This window comes from Chelonia mydas, chromosome 7 (assembly GCF_015237465.2).
Source record: "Chelonia mydas isolate rCheMyd1 chromosome 7, rCheMyd1.pri.v2, whole genome shotgun sequence".
Classification (NCBI taxonomy): domain Eukaryota; kingdom Metazoa; phylum Chordata; order Testudines; family Cheloniidae; genus Chelonia; species Chelonia mydas.
The window spans coordinates 50,874,745-50,897,451 of NC_057853.1; the positions used below are offsets into that span (position 1 = coordinate 50,874,745).

Below are 22,707 nucleotides of genomic sequence, written 5' to 3' on the forward strand. Positions count from 1 at the left end.
ACCATTCCCAGACAGGTTTCAGAGTAACAGCCGTGTTAGTCTGTATTCGCAAAAAGAAAAGGAGTACTTGTGGCACCTTAGAGACTAACCAATTTATTTGAGCATGAGCTTTCGTGAGCTACAGCTCACTTCATCGGATGCATACTGTGGAAACTGCAGAAGACATTATATGCACAGAGACCATGAAACAATACCTCCTCCCACCCCACTCTCCTGCTGGTAATAGCTTAGTTCTCAGTGGTTCACAGTCAAGCTGGAAGGACATATTGAGTCAGTTCTGGGCCCAGTTCTGTTCAATATCTTCATCAATGATTTAAATAATGGCAAAGAGAGTACATTTATAAAGTTTGTGGACAATACCAAGCTGGGAGGGGTTGCAAATGCTTTGGAGGATAGGATTAAAATTCAAAATGATCTGAACACACTGGAGAAATGGTCTGAAGTAAACAGGATGAAATTAAATAAGGACAAATGCAAAGTGCTCCATTTAGGAAGGAACAATCAGCTGCACACATATAAAATGGGAAATGAGTGCATAGGTAGGAGTACTGTGGAAAGGGATCTGGGGGTGATAGTGGATCACAAGCTAAATATAACTCAACAATGTAACACTTGGAAAAAAAGCAAACATCATTCTGGGATGTATTAGCAGGAGTGTTGTAAGTAAGACAGAAGTAATTCTTCTGCTCTACTCAGCGCTGATTAGGCCTCAGCTGGAGTATTGGGTCCAGTTCTGGGAGCTACATTTCAGGAAAGATGTGGATAAATTGGAGAAATCTGGACAAAAATTATTAAAGATATAGAAAACATGACCTATGAGGGGAGACTGAAAATCTTGGGTTTGTTTAGTCTGGAGAAGAGAAGACTGAGGGGATGTGAGAACAGTTTTCAAGTTCATAAAACAGTGGTTTTCAACCTGTGGTCCGCAAACTGTCTAAGATTTCCAAAGGGGTCTGCACCTCTATTTGAATTTTTTTATGGGTCTGCAGATGAAAAAAGGCTGAAAATCACTGACATAAAAGGTCGTTACAAGTAAGAGGGTGAAAAATTGTTCTCAACCTCTGAGGATAGAACAAGAAGCAATGGGCTTAAATTGCAGCAAGGGTTTAGGTTGGACATTAGGAAAAACTTCCTAACTGTCAGGGTTACAAATTGCCTAGGGAGGTTGTGGAATCTCTGTCATTGGAGGTTTTTAAGAACAGGTTAGACAAACACCTGTCAGGAATGGTCTAGTTATTATGTAATCCTGCTTTGAGTGCAGGGGACTGGACTAGATCACCCACTGAGGTCCCTTCCAATCCTATGATTCTATGAAAAGTAATTCTAAAGTTAGAAACTCCGAAACTTAAACAATCACTCCATTTCTGCAATGGCAATTCTGTTCAATAGTGCCTTCCCACGCAATGCTAATCTAAAGCCATGCCATTTCCTTCTACTCAGTAACAGCTGTCCTAACCTCTCTCTCGCCAGGCCGTGGCTATGCCTTCATTTCGTGGCTGCTCGACTGTCTCCCAGCAGCTGGTTGGTCAGTTTAATTTGTAAAGTCATGGATCAGTTTGGGTAGAAGGCTAATCCTCCCCTTCCAGGTAACCCAAAGTCAAGACACACAGTAAAAGTTTTCACCAAACAAGCCTTTTGCCCTCCTTGGTTATCATGCCCAGCACTGCATGAAACGACAGAATCCTCTGATGTTGCTGCCTCAGCTCCCCTGGCACTGCTGGCTCCATGTATGGTGGAGCTGGGGCAGCAGCACCTTGGGCTTATTTGAAGCACTGATGCCCAAGCTAGCATGGGACCTTTACCATGCTGACAGTTGAGTTGAGCAATGCACAAGCGAGAGCTCTTGCCATGTTAATTCAGCTTCCCTCAGACCTCTGAGTTGTTATAATTCCTTCATAGAATTATTGTATGCAAATTAGCTGCAGAGGAAGAGTTAAATTACATCTGATGTCACAATGGCTGGCTGTACTTGGAGTTACCTGTTCTGATCCTGTCTGTAGCCTATATGGTCATACCAATTAGACACAACACTCATTAACTTAATTACTACTTGATTTCTTCAATATAGCCTATGCACAAGACTTAAAAGAATTTTGACTATATGGAACATTTGAAGAGTCCATCTTATTCTGTTATTAAGATCACTTGGGACAAAGAAGAGAGACTACATTTCTTAAAAGACCCTTTTAAAATTAATTTTTAATTAATCTGTAAATTCTTACAAAATTCATTCTATGCTCAAAGAGTAGATGCTATGCAATCGAGGAGGATGCGCTGTATTTTTAATACAGCTATTGAAGGTACTGAGTGCCTTCCAAGCCCTAATGTGTTTCTCCTCCCAGTCCCTGTGAGGTAGGGCAGTGCTATTCTCCCGATGGTACAGAGAGGGCCCTGAGGAACTCACGCCAACCCAGGTGAAAGGAGATCTGTGTATATAGTCTGCTGATTTTTACCCTGCAGAACCAGGGGGCAGATAGATTTTCTAACTCACAGTGGTTTGTCTCTCACAACAGGGCGAAGTGTCTTTCAGTTGAAGGCCGTTACATGTGTGCAGCCCTCACTCCACATGTAAGCAGCAGAGCTGTGAAATCTGGCCCTGCCTCCAGAGCCCTGGCTGGCTGGGGATGGGCAGTGACTCAGGGAGCAGCCCTCTTCCCCCCCAGAGCCCTGGCTGGCTACAGTGCTGGCAGGAAATCCTGCCCCTACCTTCTGCTTCCAGCTCTCCTCCCAGTGAAGGAGGGGAATGCCACTCAAGGAGGGGTGGCATAGCCAGTGTCATGTGCTGCTGCAAGAGTCACAGCAGGCCCAGTGGATCCTGGGCTCAGGGCTGGGAGACAGGCTCAAGGAGCTACCTCGGTGCATGGTCCATATACGTCTGTATCACAAGCAAAGAACAAGGCACTGCCCAAAGGGAAAGAAGATGATTTAGTTGGTGTTGGTCCTGCTTTGAGTAGGGGATTGGACTAGATGACCTCCTGAGGTCTCTACCAACCCTAATATTCTATGATTCTATGCTTCTAAGGGCAGGTCTTCATTACCCACCGGATCGGCGGGTAGTGATCGATCTATCGGGGATCGATTTATTGTGTCTCGTCTAGACGTGATAAATCGATCCCTGAATGCGCTCCCTATCGACTCTGGAACTTCAGATCATGAGAGGCAGAAGTGGAGTCGATGGGGGAGTGGCAGCGGTTGACTCGCCGCCGTCCTCACAGCCAGGTAAGTCGACCTAAGATACACTGACTTCAGCTATGCTATTTGCGTAGCTGAAGTTGCGTATCTTAAGTCGACCCCGCCCAGTGTAGACCAGGGCTAAGAGCCTTGATATGGGAGTAAGGGACTGTCAAGATTGTTCCTGGCAGTGTCAAAGACCCTTCAAAAAGTGCCTTGGATTCACATCGTACTCCCATTAATCAATCCTGCCAATGGCACCAGGGTGCTATCCATGCTAATAAAGCTGTTGGCGTTGAACTGCGTCCTGGAGAAATTCCTGGGAGAATGTCTGCAGCTCCATGGGGTGCAACAGTTTAGCTCACTCTGGCAGAGAGGAGAGCCCCCAGCATACACATCCTCATTATTATTGGTCAGAGCCATGTTGCACTGTCCTGGGAGTTATGTTCACTTATTCTAAGCTGAGCTGAGCTACCCATGTTATTTTCAAAGCTGTCTCAAGTCCTCTCTTTTCTTGCACTGCGATTTCACTACATTTACTATATTTGGTTCTGCATAGATCTGCTACAGTTCCCTATTAAATCTTCTTTTCCACCTATCATCCCCCCAGTTGGTCCAACAATCCATCTCAACACTTTACTTTGAAGATATTTAGCTGTCTTTCTTCCACCTTAGTAAGGTCTCACATCTATATAAAGCAATAGGCCATATAATGGTCTTGTAGCTTGGTCTTCTCAGCTGTTCGAAACTAAAAAATCTCTGCAGAGAAAAGCAACAGGTGTTCCCACTCTGTAACCCTGCCTTAATTTCCTCCTTCCCCAAATTGTCATTGGTAATTAAAGCTCCTCAGTATTTAGTGTCTGACTTGTTGATATCTATGGTTATTGATTGCTAGTAGGGCTGTCGATTATTCACAGTTAACTCACGCGATTAACTCAAAAACATTAATTGCGATGAATCGCAGTTTTAATTGCACTATTAAACAATAGTACACCAATTGAAATTTATTAAATATTTTGGATGTTTTTCTACATTTTCATACATATTGTATTGTGCTGTAATTGAAATCAAAGTGTATATTATTTTTGATTACAAATATTTGCACTGTAAAAGTGATAAACAAAAGAAATAGTATTTTTCAATTCACCTCATACAAGTACTGTAGTGCAATCTCTTTGTCGTTAAAGTGCAATTTATATATGCTGGAGGATAAGGCAGTCCAGGACTTTGAAGATGACAGATTGTAGAGAGATTTATCAGCAGTTTCCTGCCCTGTACAGGTTCTTTCTGGATTTTAGAAGGGCCATCACTTTTGACATTCTCCAGATCCTTGACAGGTTACCCTCATTGACAATCTGCATCAGAAATTTAGATAACCATTGGCTGGTGTTGGTTCCAAGGTGTTTCGGGAACTCTGGCAAAATGTTGTATCCTGCCACCATTCCGGGTTTGATGTTGCTCAGTACAGTGTCTAGTTCATGGCATCATGATATGTTCTGTCTTATTATCTATCCCTTTCCTAATGGCTCCTAACATTCAGTTCGCTTTTTTGACTACCCCTGCACATTGAGCAGATGTTTTCAGAGAATGACTCCAAGAACTTTTTCTAGAGTGGTAACAGCTGAGTTAGATTCCATCTTTTTGTATTTGTAATTAGGATTATTTTTTCCAGTGTGCATTGTTTTGCAAGTATCAAAATTAAATTTCATCTGCCATCTTTGTTGCCCAGTCAACCAGTGTTATGCGATACCTTTGTAACTCTTCGCAGTCTGCTTTGGACTTAACTATCTTGAGTAATGTAGTATCATCTTCAAATTTTGCCAGCTCACGGCATATCCCCTTTTCCAGATCATTAATGAATATGCTGAACAGCACAGGTCCCAGGACAGATCCTTGGGCGTCCCTGCTATTTATCTCTTGCCACTGTGAAAACTGGCCATTTATTCCTACCCTTTGTTTCCTATCTTTTAACCAGCAACTAATCCATGAGACACTGTCCCTCCTACCCCATGACTACTTACTTGGTTTAAGAGACTTTGATGAGGGACCCTGTCAAAGGCTTTCTGAAAGTCCAAGTACACTATATCCACTGGATCACCCATGTTGAGGCATGATGACAAAAGGTGTGTTGACTCCTCCCCAATATATCATGTTCATCTGTGTATCTGATAATTCTGTTCATTACTATAGTTTCAACCAAGTTGCCTGTACCAAAGTTAGGATTACTAGCCTGTAATTGCCAGAATTGCCTCTGGAGTCTCTTCAGCATGGAAGAAGAGTTCTATGTAAGCTCAATAGCTTGTCTCTCACCAATAAAAGATACTATCTCACCCATCTTACTTCTCTAATATCCTGGGACCAAAACAGCTACAGCAACACTGCATAGCTCACTCTGAGACTGGTCCTCAGATTTGTTATCTAAAAAGAATGGCTCAGGTGTGGGAGTCTCCCTCACATCCTCTGCAGTGAAGACCAATTAAAGAATTCATTTAGATTCTCTGCAATGGCCTTGTCTTCCTTGAATGCTCCTTTAGCACTTTGGTCGTCCAGTGGCTGCACTGGTTGTTTGGCCGGCTTCCTGATTCTGATATACTTAAAAACTTTTTTTTTTTGGTGTTGATTTTTGTGTCTTTTGCTAGTTGCTTTTCAAATTCTTTTTTGGCCTACCTAATTACACTTGACTTGCCAGAGTATATGCTCTTTTCTATCTTCCTCAGCAGGATTTGCCTTCCATTTTTTAAAGGGCACCTTTTTGCCTGTGTGATGGGGCACCTGCCTTACACTGGGCACTAAGGGGTTAATAGAGCCCTAGGGAGGCTGCGTAGGAGGCAGCCAATCAGAGAAGGGCTGAGAGAGCAGCCAATCAGGGCCTGGCAGGCCCATATAAGAAGAGCTGAGGGGCAGATAAACTTCAGTAGCTGCTTGGAGCTTGAGAAGGGAAGATCAGGGGGAAGGTTGCTAGCACCCTGGACAGAATAGTGCTGCCAGCATTGATTGGGGAGCTGCAGCGATTCGCAGGCTGAGGCCCTGAGACAGGGATGAAGAGGTTTCTGGGGGGCCATGGGGAGGTGGCCCAAGGAAAGGAACTGAGGAGTTGGAGGGAACGCAGCAAATGGCAGCTATCTGTGGGGTCCCTGTGTCGGGAGCCACAGTAGTGGGCGGGCCTGGGTTCCCCCACCCCCAACACCATTGAGGAAGTGGCCAGACAACTGGTGGCAGTTGCCACTGAGGGAAGTGGCTGGACAGAAACCTGCAGTTTCCCCGGAAGGGGGGAGAACAGAATATGTCATGGCTGGAGGGCTCTGTCCTGAAGAGGATGCCGTGGTCCTTGGAACGACGAGTCCAGGAACAGAAGTGACGGCGGGTGAGACAGCACCAGAAGAGGGCACACTGGCTAGCAGAGCTAATCCCCAGGAAGCCAGCAGGAGGTGCTGCAGTGGTGAGTTGCATCCTGTTACAACCTCTAACTGCCTCTTTGACTCTGCTGTTTAGCCATAGTGGCATTTTCTGATCCTTTTACTGTTTCTTTTTTTTTTATTTGGGGCATACATTTAGTTCAAGCCTCTATTGTGGTGTTATAAAATAGTTTCCATGCAGCTTACAGGCATTTCACCCTTGCGACTGTTCCTTTTAATTTCTGTTTAACTAGCTTTTTCATTTTTGTGTACTTCCCCATTTTGAAGTTAAATACTCCTGTGGTAGGTTTCTTTATTTTCCCCCCCCCCCCCCCACACTAGGATATTAAATTTAATTACATGATGGTTGCTATTATTGAGTGGTGCAACTATATTAATCCCTAGGCCCAGATCCTGTGCTCCACTTAAGACTAAATCAAGGATTGCCTCTCCCCTTGTGGGTTCTAGGCCTAGCTGCTCGAAGAAGCAGTCATTAACGGTGTCCAGATACTCTCTGCATCCCATCCTGAAGCGACATTTACCCAGTCAATATGGGGAGAGTTGCAATCCCCCATTATTATTGGGTTTTCTGGAGCAGACTAATTCATCCCACCTTTTTGAATGGACACCAGTTGCTGTGTCCAGGAAAGACCTCTTTAATGACTGTCTGATGGATTCAGAACCTAGAGAGTTGTCTGTTGTAGAATCTATTTCCTAGTTCAAGATACTCAAATTAGGCATCCATCTAATTTTTGAAATCTGGATGGCTTCTAAAGTAGCAGGGTTTAGTTCTGTGTGTTCAAATTTACACTCTTGTTAGAAAACAAGGCACATATGATGTCTTCAAATTTCCACATAGCAATGGCTTATACAGTCATGCTTTTATGAATGGCCAGCACACAGTCATACATCTATCAGAAGGGGGTGAAAGGCATGAGGCAAAACCCAAGTATAATGAACTGAACCCTAGGATGGTACTTGGATGCATTGGGGATTAGTGCCATTTAAATTCTACAGCTAGATAGCAAGGTGGGTAGATGAACAGATAGGTATTTTAATGTGGTGATTTTGGAATACTGAATTTACATATTGTGACCTTGCACTCCATATTTTTATAAAAATATGTTTATAAGTGTAGATATGATATAACTGGAGTATGCTTTATGCAAAAAGTCTCTTGTAAAGTATCATTGCAAAGCTTATAATCTGAGTGTGGTCATGCTATTTGTATGAATGTATCATTCTTGTATCTGAAACTAGGAATATGAAATATAACCCTGAGGTCCTATTAATGGTGGTTTGGACTCTTGATGGCTCCCATTAATCAGGACAATTGGTTGTAAATGGCTCTCTTTACTTGTAAGACTTCCTGTGTGCCAGCAAGTGGGTAATGAAGACTCGCAGGACATGTGATCATGTCACCTGAACTGGAATCCATCATTAACCTGGTGCTCCTCCATTTAGAAGGAGGGGTGGGAACCCAGAGAGAGACAAAGGATTCCCGCCTTGTGCCAAAGCTATTAAAGGGGATGGAACAGAACAAAGGGGCTGCAGTCATGAGAAATCCCCTTTGTTACCACCTGAGCTGGAACTAACAAGAACTGTACCAGGGGAAAGGATTGCGCCCAGACAAGGAAGGAGTCTAGTCTGTGAAAGAAGCTTATTGGAACATCTCTGAGGGTGAGATTTTACCTGTATTCAGTTGCCTAATCTATTAGGCTTAGACTTGCATGTGTTTTAGTTTGCTTGGTAACCTACTTTGTTCTGTCTGTTACTTGAAACCACTTAAATCCTACTTCTTATGCTTAATTTAAAAAAAGGTTATTTTATTAACCCAGAGTAAGTGATTAATACCTGGGGGAGCAAACAGCTGTGCGTATCTCTATCAGTGTTATAGAGGGCGGACAATTTATGAGTTTACCCTGTATAACCTTTATTCAGAGTAAAATGGATTTATTGGGGTTTGGATCCCATTGGGAGCTGGGTGTCTGGGTCCTGGAGACAAAAATACCTGCTGAGTGGCTTTCAGTTAAAGCCTGCAGCTTTGGAGGCGTGGTTCAGATCTGGGTCTGTGTTGCAGCAGACTGGTGTGTCTGGCTCACCAAGTCAGGGTTCTGAAGTCCCATGCCTTTAGGGAAAACGGGCTCAGAGGTAGTTTCAGCATGTCAGGTGACAGTCCCAAGGGGGTCTGTGTGACCGAACCAGTCACACACATAATGGAAATACTTTTGCATGAGAATGTTTCTATTGCAAAGTAACAGCTCTGCAGTCAGGGAATATCTGGATGTATTGGAGATCTGGTGATGACCTCTCTTGGTCTCCAGCACCCTCAACTGGAATTACATCCTCATTTTACTCCATTGCTTATTTTAGGGCTTGTATTCACTGCAAGAAAAGTGGCATTTTTTTACCTCAAAGTAACTAATGTGCATGAGCTATCCTGAGGTAAAAAAACAGTAAAGAGCAGGCACTTTACTTTTACAAGATAAACTAGAGGAGGTCAGCCTTGTACTCCTGCCTGAAGGTGACCTGGTCTAGTTTACCTTGCGGTCCTACTCTTCACTGTTTTTGCCTTGAGATAGCTCACTCACATAGGTACCATAAGATAAAATATTGAATTTTTCTAACAGTGAAAACAAGCCCTTAGTTATAGAATCAGAGGACTGGAAGGGACCTCAAGTCTTCTAGTCCAGTCCCCTGCACTCATGGGAGGACTAAGTATTATCTAGACATCCTTGACAGGTGTTTGTCTAACCTGCTCTTAACCTCCAATGACACAGATTCCACAACCTCCCTAGGCAATTTATTCCAGATCTTAACTATCCTGACAGGAAGCTTTTTGTATTGTCCAACCTAAACTGCCCTTGCTGCAATTTAAGCCCATTACTTCTTGTCCTATTCTTAGAGGTTAACAAGAATGCGTTTTTTTTGTTTGTTTTTCTCCCTCCTCCTTGTAATAACCTTTTATGTACTTGAAAACTGTTATCATGTCCCTTCTCAGTCTTCTCTTTTCCAGACTAAACAAACCCAGTGTGACACTGCACCCCATATTCTGCATAAAATTATGATATGAATATGCCATAACTAAGATATGTATTATGCAATATGGGGTCATGTGAGGTATCATTGGAAAGGTTCTGATCTACTGAATGTGTTTATCCAATATGTATGTGTCATTTCAGTATCTGAGGTTAGGAATACTGACCATGCAACAATTACAACCATGTGTGTATCTGCCTACTGTCTGGTGGGCATTCCCCCAATCAGCCTCAATGGGCCATTAGAAAGAATAATAAGAGCAGATACTACTCTCCCACCTTCCTCAGAAGCTTCCGGGGTTGCTGCTTTGACACTAAAGGGTCAGGTGACTGGGTCACCTGGTACTAGACCCCCATCTTGGGCTTTCAGTGTCTTTCCATTAAGAGGGGGGTGGGAGGTCAGACTGGGAAACAAAAGATTCCTGCCTTATGTAAATTCTATTTAAGGCTGGGGAGTAAGGCAATCAAGACTCTTCTCCATTGCCTCCCTGTCCAAGAAGGAAGATTGCTAAAAAGACCTGAAGGGAAAGGCAGGGGTCCAGTCTGTAAAGAGAAATAACTGGAACTCTAAGCTCCAGAAACTCTGCAACCTGCCTAAAACATCATTTAGGGTGAGAAATTACATTTTGTAACCTGTTTCTTGTGTGTATTAAGCTTAATTTGCATGTTGTGTTTTGTTTGCTCAGTAATCTGCTTTGTTCTGTTTGCTATCCCTTTAATCACTTAAAATTTACCTTTTGTAGTTAAACTTATTTTTTGTTTGTTACAAATCCCAGTTTGTACAATTCATGGGGGGCGCAAAAAGCTGTGCATATCTGTCTCCATGTTGAGGGAGGGGGCAATTTTTATGAGTTTGCGCTGTGCAGATCTCTCTCTACAGTTCAAGACAATATTAGATTGGATTTACACTCCAAAGGAGGTGTGCACATGAGTGCTGAGTAAATCACTGAGCTGAATCTTCCCCACAGAGCTAATTTCAGTCTGTCTGCAGCTGGGTGTCCTTACATGTGCGTGCATGTGTGCGCATGCTAGAGAAGGCTTGAGGGCCTGGCACAGCTAGGACAGGATGAGGAAACCCAGGCTGGTGGAATGGGTGGAACCAGTGGGACCCCAGCACATCAGGTGGCACATCAAATGGCACCAGATTGGGGGGGGGGGGGGGGGGCGGAGTTTCACCCATCACACCCAAGTTTTCCAATCTTCCCTCATAGGTCACGTTTTATAGACCTTTAATCATTTTTGTTGCTCTCTCTCGACTTTCTCCAATTTGTCCACATATTTCCTGAAATGTGGCACCCAAAACTGGACACAATACTCCAGTTGAAGCCAAATCAGCACAGAGTAGAGCGGAAGAATTACTTCTTGTGTCTTGCTTACAACATTCCTGCTAATACATCCCAGAATTATGTTTGTGCTTTTTTTGCAACAGTGTTACACTGTTTACTCCTGGGGGAATTCTGCGCCAAAAAATTAACAATTCTGGGCAAAATATTTTCAAATTCTGCATATTTGTCAGAATAACACCATATAATCACACCAGTTTCAATTATTTTTGGTCATTTATTTCAGAATAGCTGTCAGCAAATATGTCTGTAACAGTACAGAAAACAAAAAAGATTCAGGAAATGTGTTTTCACAAATAGATTTCTTACCAGGCATATTGATACTGAACTCTGAGTAATAATTCATTTAAACTACAATACAGAACCGTATTTCCTTCACCCCTCAGAAGCAGTGCAAAGGTTTGGGGGAGTTAGGGGTAATGGAGGAACTAAGGGAGAGAGATGTAATTGCTGGGAAGGAGCCTGAGTGTGAACTTGAAGGGTTGTTGGGTATGGGTGGGAGAAGTACGGAACATGTGTGGTTTTTTTTTTTTGGGGGGGGGTGGGGGTGGCAAGGGATTGTTAGGGAACTTCCCTCATGCAGACCCTGGCTGACCCCTAGCGTCTCCCATTCAGTCAGCACATCTGATCCTGTCCCCAAGTGTCCCTCCACCCTGTGTAGCTCAGCACCTCCCTCCCCCCCTGTGGCCCTGTGCCTCCACTCCCATTCAGCCCCTGCCCCAGTCTGTCCTCCCCCACTAGCCCTTGTGAGCCCCTGTCTCCTGACCTGGCCTGACAGGTGCTGTGAAGAAGGCAGTGCAAGCCCTTTCTCTTCCCTAGCTGGCCAGGAACTGCTGCTGTGTTCTGTCATCACAGTGCCCTCTTGTGGGCAAAAGGCAGAAATGCAGCAACATTTTGGCAGAATTTTTTTTCTGTGCAAAAAAATAAAAGTATGTGTGGCTCATTAATTATGGACATGTGCAGAATTCCCCCAGGAGTAATTGACTCATATTTAGCTTGTGATCTACTATGACCACTCCCAGATCCTTTTCACAGTACTCCTTCCTAGCCAGTCATTTTCCTATTTTGTGTATGTGCAAATGTTCCTGCCTAAGTGGAGTACTTTGCATTTGTCCTTATTGAATTTCATTCCATTTTCTTCAGATTTTTCTGGATTATTCTGAATTTTAATCCTATCCTCCAAAGCACTTGCAACCCTCCCTGCTTGGTATCATCTGCAAACTTTATAAGTGTGCTCTTTATGCCATTATTTAAATCACTGATAAAGATATTGAACAGAACCAAACCCAGAATTTATCTCTGTGGGACTTCACTTGATATGCCCTTCCAGCTTGACTGTGAACTACAGATAACTGGTTGGAAAACCTTTCCCAGACAGTAATGCACCTACCTTATACTAGTTCCATCTAGGTTGTATTTCCTTAGTTTGTTTATGAGAAGGTCATGGGAGACAGTATAAAAAGCCTTAATAAAGTCCAATATACCACATCTACTGCTTTCCAACCCACCCCCCTCCACAAGGCTTGTTACCCCATCAAAGAAAGCTATTAGGTTGGTTTGACATAATTTGTTCTTATCACCTTATTATCTTCTAGGTGCTTGCAAACTGATTGCTTATTTGCTCCATTATCTTTCCAGGTACTGATATAATTTATTCTTACTGCAGTTGTCTTTTACTTTCCTTATATGACAGGTTTCAGAGTAGCAGCCGTGTTAGTCTGTATTCGCAAAAAGAAAAGGAGTACTTGTGGTACCTTAGAGACTAACCAATTTATTTGAGCATAAGCTTTCGTGAGCTACAGCTCACTTCATTGGATGCATCCGATGAAGTGAGCTGTAGCTCACGAAAGCTTATGCTCAAATTTGTTAGTCTCTAAGGTACCACAAGTACTCCTTTTCTTTTTCCTTATATGCTTACAATACAGTGTGTAATTAGAAACCTCATCTCTTTTAGGTGAGATGTCAGAAAAACTAAGGAGATGCAGGAAGGAACTGACTGCAGCTATAGACAGGGCATTTGAAGATCTCACAGCTCCTTTCTGTCACTCAGAAGATTGCATCAATAAACAGAATTCAGACTTGCAGACAGAGACACCTTCCTCCTTTCCCCAGATGAACAGAGGTAGTTACAGAAGAGATCCTACTTCTACCTTATCTTCCTACCTCAACCAGTCTGCAGCAGTCTCCTGTGTGCTGGAAAAAAAGAATCCTGTCTTCATATCAAACCTTATTCCAGTAAGCATTGCCCAAAATCCCTTATGCCCAAAGAGAGAACCTTTGACAAGTAAGGAAAATACTTGGCTACGTTCTTCCATTTTTGTGCCTGATAGACAACTTCCAAGAACTCTGGGGGACAGCGAGAGATGGAGGAAAAGGCACGCAAGGTACAATTTGTATTCACAGTTCTTTGTCATGAATACTGTTAAGACATGGTCAGGGTGTCCAGTTTCAAGACTTCCAAGAGGAGGGAAGTTCTGAGGAGATATGTGCAAGAATGTTTCCTCCAGAAGCTCAGACAGTAGATATTATTTCTGAGAGGGGAATGGGCTCTAGTGCTTAGAGGGGCACTGAGAATCAGGACTCCAGGGTGCTATTTCCAACTCTGTCACAAGTATTCTCTGCAATTTTGGGCAACCTCTCTTGCCCACATTTATCCTTCTGCCTGTAGGTGGAGAATGCTGTTTGCCTCCCTCCTAATGCCTTGCTACACAGGGCTGTGAAGCATATCGCCAGCCTGTGTTATGCAGGAGTTTAGGCTACATTATCATAATGGTGTCTTCTGGCCTGAATCTGTGAATGGTTTAGTATTAATTATTATTTGCATTACAGTAGCATCTAGAGACTTCAGTCTCAGGGCTCCTTTGTACTAGGTGCTGTACAGTAAGACAGTCCCTGTTCCAAAGAGCTTGAAATGCAATATAGTAATACTCATGTCTGAGACAAATTTCAGGTGAGTCACCATGTGAAAAAACCTTCACATGCATAGGACCCTACCAAATTTATGGTCCATTCTAATCAATTTCACAGCCATTGGATTTGAAAACTAGTCACATTTTCAGATGTTCACATCTGAAATTTCACAGTGTTGTAACTGTGGGGGGCCCAACTCCAAAAAAAGGTGGTGGTGGTTGCCAAAGCTGTTGCAGAGGGATTGCACCCCTCGCTTCTGTGCTGCCTTCAGAGCTGGGCTGCAGGAGCTTCCTGCAGCTGGAGGAGGCTCCTGGAGGTGGAGGTGGGTCTGACCTCCCCCATGCTCCTGGAAGTGCTACAGCTGGGGGCTCCTACCTGCTAGTCCTAGCCAGTGGCTGATTAACGCATGGGCCCTGTCCTGGCCAATTTGGGGGGCCCCCTGGAAAAATGGGCACCCCAAGCCCTGGCACAAGCTGCAGGGGCAGAACCCCAAGCCCTGGCAGAAGACATGGGGGCAGAAGTCCTGAGCCCCAGCAGGATGCATGGGGTGGAAGCCTCATTTGGAGCTGCGGGGGCAGAAGCTCCGAGACTGGGTGTCCCAAGCCCTGGCTGGAGCCATAGGCGTAGAAGCCCTGAGCCTGGGCACCCTGAGCCCTGGCAAGAGCCATGGGGCCAGAAGCCCTAACCCCATGTGCCCTGAACCTGGGCATCCCAAGCCCCAGCTGGTGCTCTGGGGGCAGAAACCCCAAGCCCAGGCGCCCCGAGCCGTGGCAGGAGTCAGTGCACGCAAGCCCCTAGGCTGGGCGCCCTGAGCAGCGGCAGAAGCCCCGAACCCAGCTCCAGGGCTGCTGCGGCACAGAAGTGAGAGTGGTACACCCTCACTTCTGAGCTGCCTTTGGAGGTGGGTCTGATCTGTCTGAGAGGACATGCAGGGGAAGGACAAGCCCCTACCTGGCCACAACTAGCAGCTAGGAGCCCCTGCCTGGGATGCTCCCAGCAGCAGGGAGAGATCAGATTTCACAGGGAAGGGCTTATTTCATGGTCCATGACACGTCTTTTCACAGCCATTAAATTGGTAGGGCCCTACACATGCACATTAGAAGATGTCTCAGACTATACAACCATTGTCACCATACCTTCATTTGAATGTGTGCCCTACATTTAGTCCTTATGTTTATAAAGCTCCATTTTTGCTGTCAACCATTTGACAAACTTCTGCAGTGCAGCTTGCCCAGAGAACCAAAACCATTCCGTTATTTTGTCTAGCAAAGATGCTGAAAGATGCACGAAGTCAGAAGCAAACGTAGCTGTCCATGCTGTCCCCCGAGACATTCCACAGGCTCTTCCTGACACACCTGGTGAGTCTAGAGCTCTGCTCTTCTTCCTTGCATTCAGGGTAGGCTGGCTTTTCCAGCTCTGTGAAGTCTTTTAAAAACATCTCCTCACCCTTTTGTAGAAGGGATTGTAAGGACCTGTAAATGTAAGGGGACAGATAACAGGCAATGGAGCTGTTTGCCACTAAGCCACCTGTTCAAATCCAGCCAGATCAGGCATAACTAAAGTTACTAAAAACTAGGGTGTTGATTACTCCCAGTTAACTCACGTGATTAACTCAAAGAAATCAATTGCAATTAATCACACTGTTAAACAATAGAATACTAACTGAAATCTATTAAATATTTTTGGATGTTTTTCTACATTTTGAAATATATTGATTTCAATTTCAATACAGAATACAATGTACAGTGCTCACTTTATATGATTTTTATTACAAATATTTGCACTGTAGAAATGAAAGAAATACTATTTTTCAATTCACCTCATACGAGTACTATAGTGCAATCTCTTTATCCTGAAAATGCAATTTACAAATTTAGAGGGTGGTTTTGGTTTTTTTTGAGTGCAGTTATGTAACGCAAAAACCCCAATGTAAAACTTCAGAGCCTACAAGTCCACTCAGTCCTACTTCTTGTTCAGCCAATTGCTAAGACAAACAAGTTTGTTTACATTTACAGGAGATAATGCTGCCATCTTCTTATTTACAATGTCACCTGAAAGTGAGAACAGGTATTTGCATGGCATTTTTGTAGCTGGCATTCCAAGGTATTTACATGCCAGATATGCTAAACATTCGTATGCCCCTTCATGCTTCGGCCACAATTCCAGAGGACATGCTTCCATGCTGATGATGCTCATTTAAAAAATAATGCGTTCATTAAATTTGTGACTGAACTCCTTGGGGGAGAATGTCTTCTGCTGTTTTACCCACATTCTGCCATATACTTCATGTTATAGCAGTCTCAAATGATGACCCAGCACATGTTGTTCATTTTAAGAACACTTTCACTGCAGATTTGACAAAACGCAAAGAAGGTACCAATGTAAGATTTCTAAGGATAGATACAGCACTAGACCCAAGGTTTAAGAATCTGAAGTGCCCTCCAAAATCTGAGAGGGACAAGGTGTGGAGCATGCTTTCAGAAGTCTTAAAAGAGCAACACTTTGATGCAGAAACTACAGAACCGGAACCACCAAAAAAGAAAATCAACCTTCTGCTGGTGGCATCTGACTCAGATAATGAAACTGAACATGAGTCGGTCCACAATGTTTTGGATCGTTATTGAGCAGAACCAGTCATCAGCATGGATGCATGTCCTCTGAAAGGGTGGTTGAAGCATGAAGGGACAAATGAATCTTGAGCACATCTGGCATGTAAATATCTTGCAAAGCCAGCTACAACAGTGTCATGAGAATGCTTGGTCTCACTTTCAGATGACATTGTAAACAAGAAGCAGGCAGAATTAATTCCTGCAAATGAAAACAAACTTGTTTGTCTCAGTGACTTGCTGAACAAGAAGTAGGACTGAGTGGACTTGGAGGCTCTAAAGTTTTACATGTGTTAGTTTTGAATGCAGGGGGTTTTTGTACATAATTCTATATTTGTAGGTTCAACTTTCATGATAAAGAGATAGTACTGTAGTGCAATGAGGTGAATTGAAAAATAGTATTTTGTTTTTTACAGTGCAAATATTTGTAATCAAAATCAGAGTGAGCACTGTACACTTTGTATTCTGTGTTGTGATTAAAATCAATATATTTTAAAATGTAGAAAACATCCAAAAATATCTAAATAAATGGTATTCTATTCTTTAACAGCGCAATTAATCATGATTAATTTGTTTAATCATTTGACAGCCCCACTAACAACCACTAGCTGCTTGGTGAACTAGATTAAATGTGTTTGGTGTCTCAGTCCAGTTCACTCTGGATGTATGGCCATGCACCCTAAGCGGCAGCATGATGAATATGCTCAGCAAAAAAAGCCAAGCACTGAGTCGACGTTAACGCTAAACTACCCTCTCAACCCATAGGTGATGCCTCCAGCCGAGGGAGATAGGAAGCTGGCTCTGCGTGATATACCTGTTCTACAGTATTCTTGCCAGCAAGTTAAAGTATGGGCTGGATGAATGGACTATAAGGTGGATAGAAAGCTGGCTAGATCATCAGGCTCAATGGGTAGTGATCAATGGCTCCATGTCTAGTTGGCAGCCAGTATCAGAGTGCCCCAAGGGCCAGTCCTGGGGCCGGTTTTGTTCAATATCTTCATTAATGATCTGGAGGATGGCGTGGATTGCACCCTCAGCAAGTTTGCAGATGACACTAAACTGGGAGGAGTGGTAGATATGCTGGAGGGTAGGGATAGGATACGGAGAGACCTAGACAAATTAGAAGACTGAGCCAAAAGAAATCTGAGGTTCAACAAAGATGAGTGCAGAGTCCCACACTTAGGACGGAAGAATCCCATGCACTACTACAGACTAGGGACAAAGTGGCTAGGCAGCAGTTCTGCAGAAAAGGACCGAGGGGATTACAGTGGACGAGAAGCTGGATATGGGTCAACAGTGTGCCCTTGTTGCCAAGAAGGCTAATGGCCTTTTGGGCTGTATACGTAGGAGCATTGCCAGCAGCTCGAGGGACGTGATCGTTCCCCTCTATTCGGAATTCGTGAGGCCTCATCGGGAGTACTGTGTCCAGTTTCCACAAGAAGGATGTGGACAAATTGGAAAGAGTCTGCCAGAGGGCAACAAAAATTATTAGGGGGCTGGAGCACATGATTTATGAGGAGAGGCTGAGGGAACTGGGATTTAGTGTGCAGAAGAGAAGAATGAGGCAGGATTTGATAGCTGCTTTCAAAGAGGATGGATCTACACTGTTCTCAGTGGTAGCAGATGATAGAACAAGGAGTAATGGTCTCAAGTTGCAGTGGGGGAGGTTTAGGTTGGATATTAAGAAACTTTTTCACTAGGAGGGTGGTGAAACACTGGAATGCTTTACCTAGGGAGGTGGTGGAATCTCCTTCCTTAGAGGTTTTTAAGGTTGGGTTTGACAAAGCCCTGCCTGGGATGATTTAGTTGGGATTGGTCCTGCTTTGAGCAGGGGGTTGGGCTAGATGACCTTCTTCTGAGGTCCCTTCCAACCCTGATATTCTATGATACAGAAGACTTAAGTCTTCTGTATGATCAGTTCACCACCTTCAATGCTGCTGAGCTGCCCCAACAGCAAATCAGTGTGCCCCTTACCCCAGGGGGCAGACATACTAGACAGGGCATCCCCACTGCCACGATGGAGACCCTACAGTGCTTCTGCCATGACCTCCTGCTCCCAAAAGTCTTTTTCCCCATCTTTGATGCCTTCGGCAGGACTGCTTATACACAGCTGAGATCCACCACATCCCAACCTGCACCTCTCTCTCCTACTAGCCTTGCTAGTAGAACATCACAGATCTGCACTGCCTGTGGGCTGGGCATATTCCTCGGCCATGTGCACAGCATAAGAAAGGACCTTCCTTAGAGGTTTTTAAGGCCTGGCTTGACAAAGCCCTGGCTGGGATGATTTAGTTGGTGTTGGCCCTGCTTTGAGCAGGGGGTTGGACTAGACCTCCTGAGGTCCCTCCCAACCCTGCTATTCTATGATTCTTAGCAATTGATGCGCTGCAGGCTTACCCTAGCTGTGTGCAATCCCTCAATCCTGCCAAACGTAATATCAAATGACCTGAAAAAGTGGCACTGGGAGCATATTATCAAGACAAACATTCTGCCCCAGTTACTATATGCCTACAGCCCCCAAGCTTGCTATACTAAATCAGAAGAATAGCCACAGCTTACTCTAGAAAGGTGCCACTTGAAGCTATATTCACTTGCTCCTAAGGCCAGATTCAGACTTCCCAGAATGCTCGCTACTAAGGCAGGCCTTTCACTTGGTATTGTGGCAGGATACAGAGACCTCACCCTGGGTATGTATAGAATGGGAACTTAACAGACCTCTTTCACTGCCATATATTCTGGGCTTATAAAACATGTCACTCCCCCATCCTCGCCTCTGCCATCTATACCACCAAACAAGAGATGTAGCCCAGATTTTGTTGTAGGGGAAAACCTATGACTGGGAAGGAGTGGATGAAAAGGGACATTTTCACACTTTCACAGCTCTGTGCCAATGACACCCCTATGTGCTTCTCAAACCTTGGTACTCTGCCCTGCAAAAGCCATATTTTTGCCAATATCTACAACTATGCTACGTACCGGCTCAGCTCAATGAATGAGCAACAAGCTGGCACATGAAATTCAGTATTGATAAATGCCAGGTAATGCACACTGGAGGAAAAAAATTAATTACCCATACAGCTTATTTGGAGCCCTGAAAGGCTTCTAAGCATCACTGGACAGCTCAGTGGAGACCGCTGCTCAATGCGCATGTTGGGATTCATAAGGAATGGGATGCAGAGTGATGCAGAAAATATAATACCTTTATCTCCATCAACAGTAGAGCTTCATCCGGATAATGTGTGCAGGAGTGGTCACCCCTTATCAAAGAGACGACTGCAGAACTAGATGGGGGTTCAGAGAAGGATGACAAGAATGATCCAGGGCTTGGAGAACCCCTGTATGCTGAAAGATTAAAATGACTGGGATTGTTCACTTTAGAGAGGAGACATTAGAGGGGCAAGATAAAAATGTACAGAACACCATGGTTCTGAGCGGCCCCCACAGCAAACCAATGTGAGGAGCCCAGTACTCACAGCATACTGGGATACAAAAGGTCTCCTCAGCCACACTTCAGCCAGTAGATGATGGGAGAGCTGTTTGGTGCCCATGTAAAGATCCCTGAGTGGTTACAATGTACCTATAGATATTTACAGACTCTCTTACTCTGCTTCAATTACTGATTACACTTACGGACTGGTTTTCATGGCATTTTCCTTTATTTTGTAGGGAACCCAAACAGTTTGGGTATAGAGGAGTTATCAGGACAGCTGGCCCTAGTGAATGAGTTAAGCAGAGTTCACAGGCACTCAGGTGAGTCCCCCCTTAGAGACAATGTTTTAGCCATCTTTATGGATGCGAGCAGCAGTTCTGAGACAAGGCACCGAAGACCAAACATTGAGGATGAAGAGATTATCCAGACAGTTCTGGATTTGGAAGAGGATTACAGCATGGCCATCTCTGCTCTGCACCAGCTGAACTAGGGAAACTGGATCAAAGGTTTACATAGAAACAACAGTTCTCAAACATAGAGCCTTTCTGGGGAAAAAATGGCAGATTCCATGTAGTATAAAGGTTCAATTAAAATAATAGTAATTTATAAACTCAATTTATTCTCAAACTCTCCCTTCTTTATGCTAGTGTTTTGTACTATTCATGTTTTCTTCTGAGTTCTGGGTTTTTTTTTTTTTTTTCTTCTCATAAGAAGGGATGTTTCGTTATCTGTGACTGACTTTCTCCACCAATATTGGATCTGCAGATTCAAGTCTCCTGGGGTACAGAACCATTGTGAACAAAAGAAAATGTTAAGGGGCTGGCGCACTAGACATGTAGACATTATTGTGGAGCCAAAGATATACAAGTTCTTTTATACTTCACCGATCCACTGTTCCTCTCAAATACAATGGAAACACACCAGTCCTAGACAAAAGCTACATTATTCAAGAATCAGTTGAGAATATACACAGTTTGTGCTAAGACACACAATGAGTTACACCTAGCAAGGGACATAAAAGGCAGTAAGAAGTGGTTCTAGAAATATGTTAGACCTACACGTTCTTTCCCCTTTCTCTTCTATTAACTAAGGGGAAAGGAGAGCAAATAACGGATGACACATAGAAGGCTGAAATGTTTAATGCTTTTTTGGCTTCAATCTTCACTGTGACCAGATGCTTAAAACAATTAATATTAACAAGGGGCAAGGAACTCATACCAGAATAGGGAAAGAACAGGTTAAAGAATATTTATATGTATTCAAGTTAGTAGGGCCTGATGAAATTCATCCTATGGGCCTTACGGAACTAGCTGAAGCAAACTCTGAACCATTGGTGATGATCTTTGAGAACTTATGGAGGACAGCTGAGGTCCCAGAGGAGAGGGGAAGGGCAAACATAGTACCTATCTTTAAAAAGGACTGGCTGGCCAGTGGGTGGGCGGGGTGGTGAAGAGGCCAGTGGCTGGGGGGCAGGTGAGCTGGCAGCAGGGGACGGGGGCTGAGGAGGTGAGGGGGCGATGGGGGTGAGTAGGCGAGCCGGGGGTGGGGGGTGGGGAGATGACGAGCCGGGTGGGTGGGCAGGCAGTGGTGGTAATAGCGGATTTACCACAGCACCACTGGCGCTGGGCCCAAAGGGGCCCCGGCCCAGCCTGCTCTTCTCCATTCACCTGCCCCCTCCTGTGGGGGCAGAAGCTTGATGCTGCCGGCAGCTGGAGCTCCTGCTGCAGCAGGTCTCTGCTGGCAGCGAAGCTCCTCCCTGGCCTCTTCCCCCAGCGTGCTACGTTCCCTCCCCTCCCCCTCTTCCTGCCGCCGCTTGCTAGCAGGAGGGAGGGGGAAGAGTGGAGCCTCAGGACACTCGCTGCTCTGGGGAGGAGGAGGAGGAGAAGAGGAGGGAGCATGGCCTTGGGGAAGGGGCTGGAATTGGGGCATACCCCCTCCAGCCCCTGCCGTGAGCACCCCCACAACCCCAGCCCACACCCCCAGCCCTCTGCCCACCCTGACCCCTGCACCCCACTCACACACCCCAGCCCACTCTGCACCCCCTCACACCTCCCCAGCCCCCTGCCCTGATCCCTGCACCCCACTCACACACCCCACACCTCCCCAGCCCCCTGCCCTGACTCCTGAACCCCCCTCACACACACCCAATCCCTGCCCTGATCCCTTCCCCAGCGCCTCCCCCACAACCTTCCTTTTCAGCCCACAGCTGTTTCAGCGGGGCGACGCTGGGAGAGGAGGGTTTGTTTCCACGGGGCGGGCAGCGCTTGTGGGGGGGGGTTGTTTCTGCGGGGCCGGGGGGTTTCGGCACTCAGCTGTTTTCTTTGGAGTAATATGACCCTCGCCACTTTACGAGTTGTGCAGGCCTGTATTAAACAATCAAACTGTAAGCACCTAGAGAATAATAGTGTTATAAGTAATAGCTAAGATCAATTTGTCAAGAAGAAATCATGCCAAACCAATCTGATTTCCTTCTTTGACAGGGTAACCAGTCTCATGAATAGGGGGGTTGATGGGTTTCACCCGGCGTGTCACCTGGAACTGGGGTAGCACTGAGCCCCCTGACCTATCAGCTTGGGCTCCCTTTTACACTGTACTGCTGTGACAAGCTGCAAAGCCTGCCAGCCTGCACTTTCACCAGCATATATACAGGTAGGGACACACCTAGCTGCAGTTACATGCAGACTCTCTGACCAGCCCCTGCATGGGAAGACTACAGCTAGGGCAACTACCAGCTCCTCAGGCACTCACCCCTTCTGGAGTATAAACCCAAAATTATACCATCTTGCACTTCACAGGGAATTATACAGCAAAAGC

The 22,707-nt window shown here is 44.9% G+C and overlaps 1 protein-coding gene and 1 long non-coding RNA gene across 3 annotated transcripts; one reads left to right on the forward strand and one right to left on the reverse strand.

Moving 5' to 3' along the window:
• Positions 1 to 4,259: 4,259 nt before the first annotated feature.
• On the reverse strand, positions 4,260 to 15,544 carry LOC122466672. The gene is made up of 2 exons (XR_006292381.1): positions 14,994 to 15,544; positions 4,260 to 4,526 (listed from the first exon to the last, which is right to left on the reverse strand). It is a non-coding gene; the product is annotated as an uncharacterized LOC122466672 (long non-coding RNA).
• Positions 6,087 to 21,362, forward strand: C7H3orf62 (chromosome 7 C3orf62 homolog). Of its 2 annotated transcripts, XR_006292380.1 has the most exons (5): positions 6,087 to 6,610; positions 12,902 to 13,182; positions 13,278 to 13,331; positions 15,124 to 15,215; positions 19,681 to 20,119. XR_006292380.1 is itself a non-coding variant. In XM_027824249.3 (4 exons), the coding sequence occupies exons 1-4, from the start codon at positions 6,460 to 6,462 to the stop codon at positions 20,381 to 20,383; spliced, it is 927 nt and encodes a 308-aa protein (XP_027680050.2). In that variant the 5' UTR covers positions 6,087 to 6,459; the 3' UTR covers positions 20,384 to 21,362. The 2 variants fall into 2 exon arrangements, 1 of the variants encoding a protein (XP_027680050.2); XM_027824249.3 differs by lacking the exon at positions 19,681 to 20,119 and adding an exon at positions 20,130 to 21,362 and having other exon boundaries at positions 12,902 to 13,331.
• Positions 21,363 to 22,707: the final 1,345 nt, after the last annotated feature.

Bases quoted from the DNA above. Each gene is read 5' to 3' on its own strand.
- C7H3orf62 (XM_027824249.3), top strand. From the start codon at position 6,460: ATGGCTGGAGGGCTCTGTCCTGAAGAGGATGCCGTGGTCCTTGGAACG. The intron at 13,332-15,123 runs GTACAATTTGTA...TATTTTGTCTAG, and splicing joins TGGAGGAAAAGGCACGCAAG to CAAAGATGCTGAAAGATGCA. The intron at 15,216-20,129 runs GTGAGTCTAGAG...TTTATTTTGTAG, and splicing joins GGCTCTTCCTGACACACCTG to GGAACCCAAACAGTTTGGGT.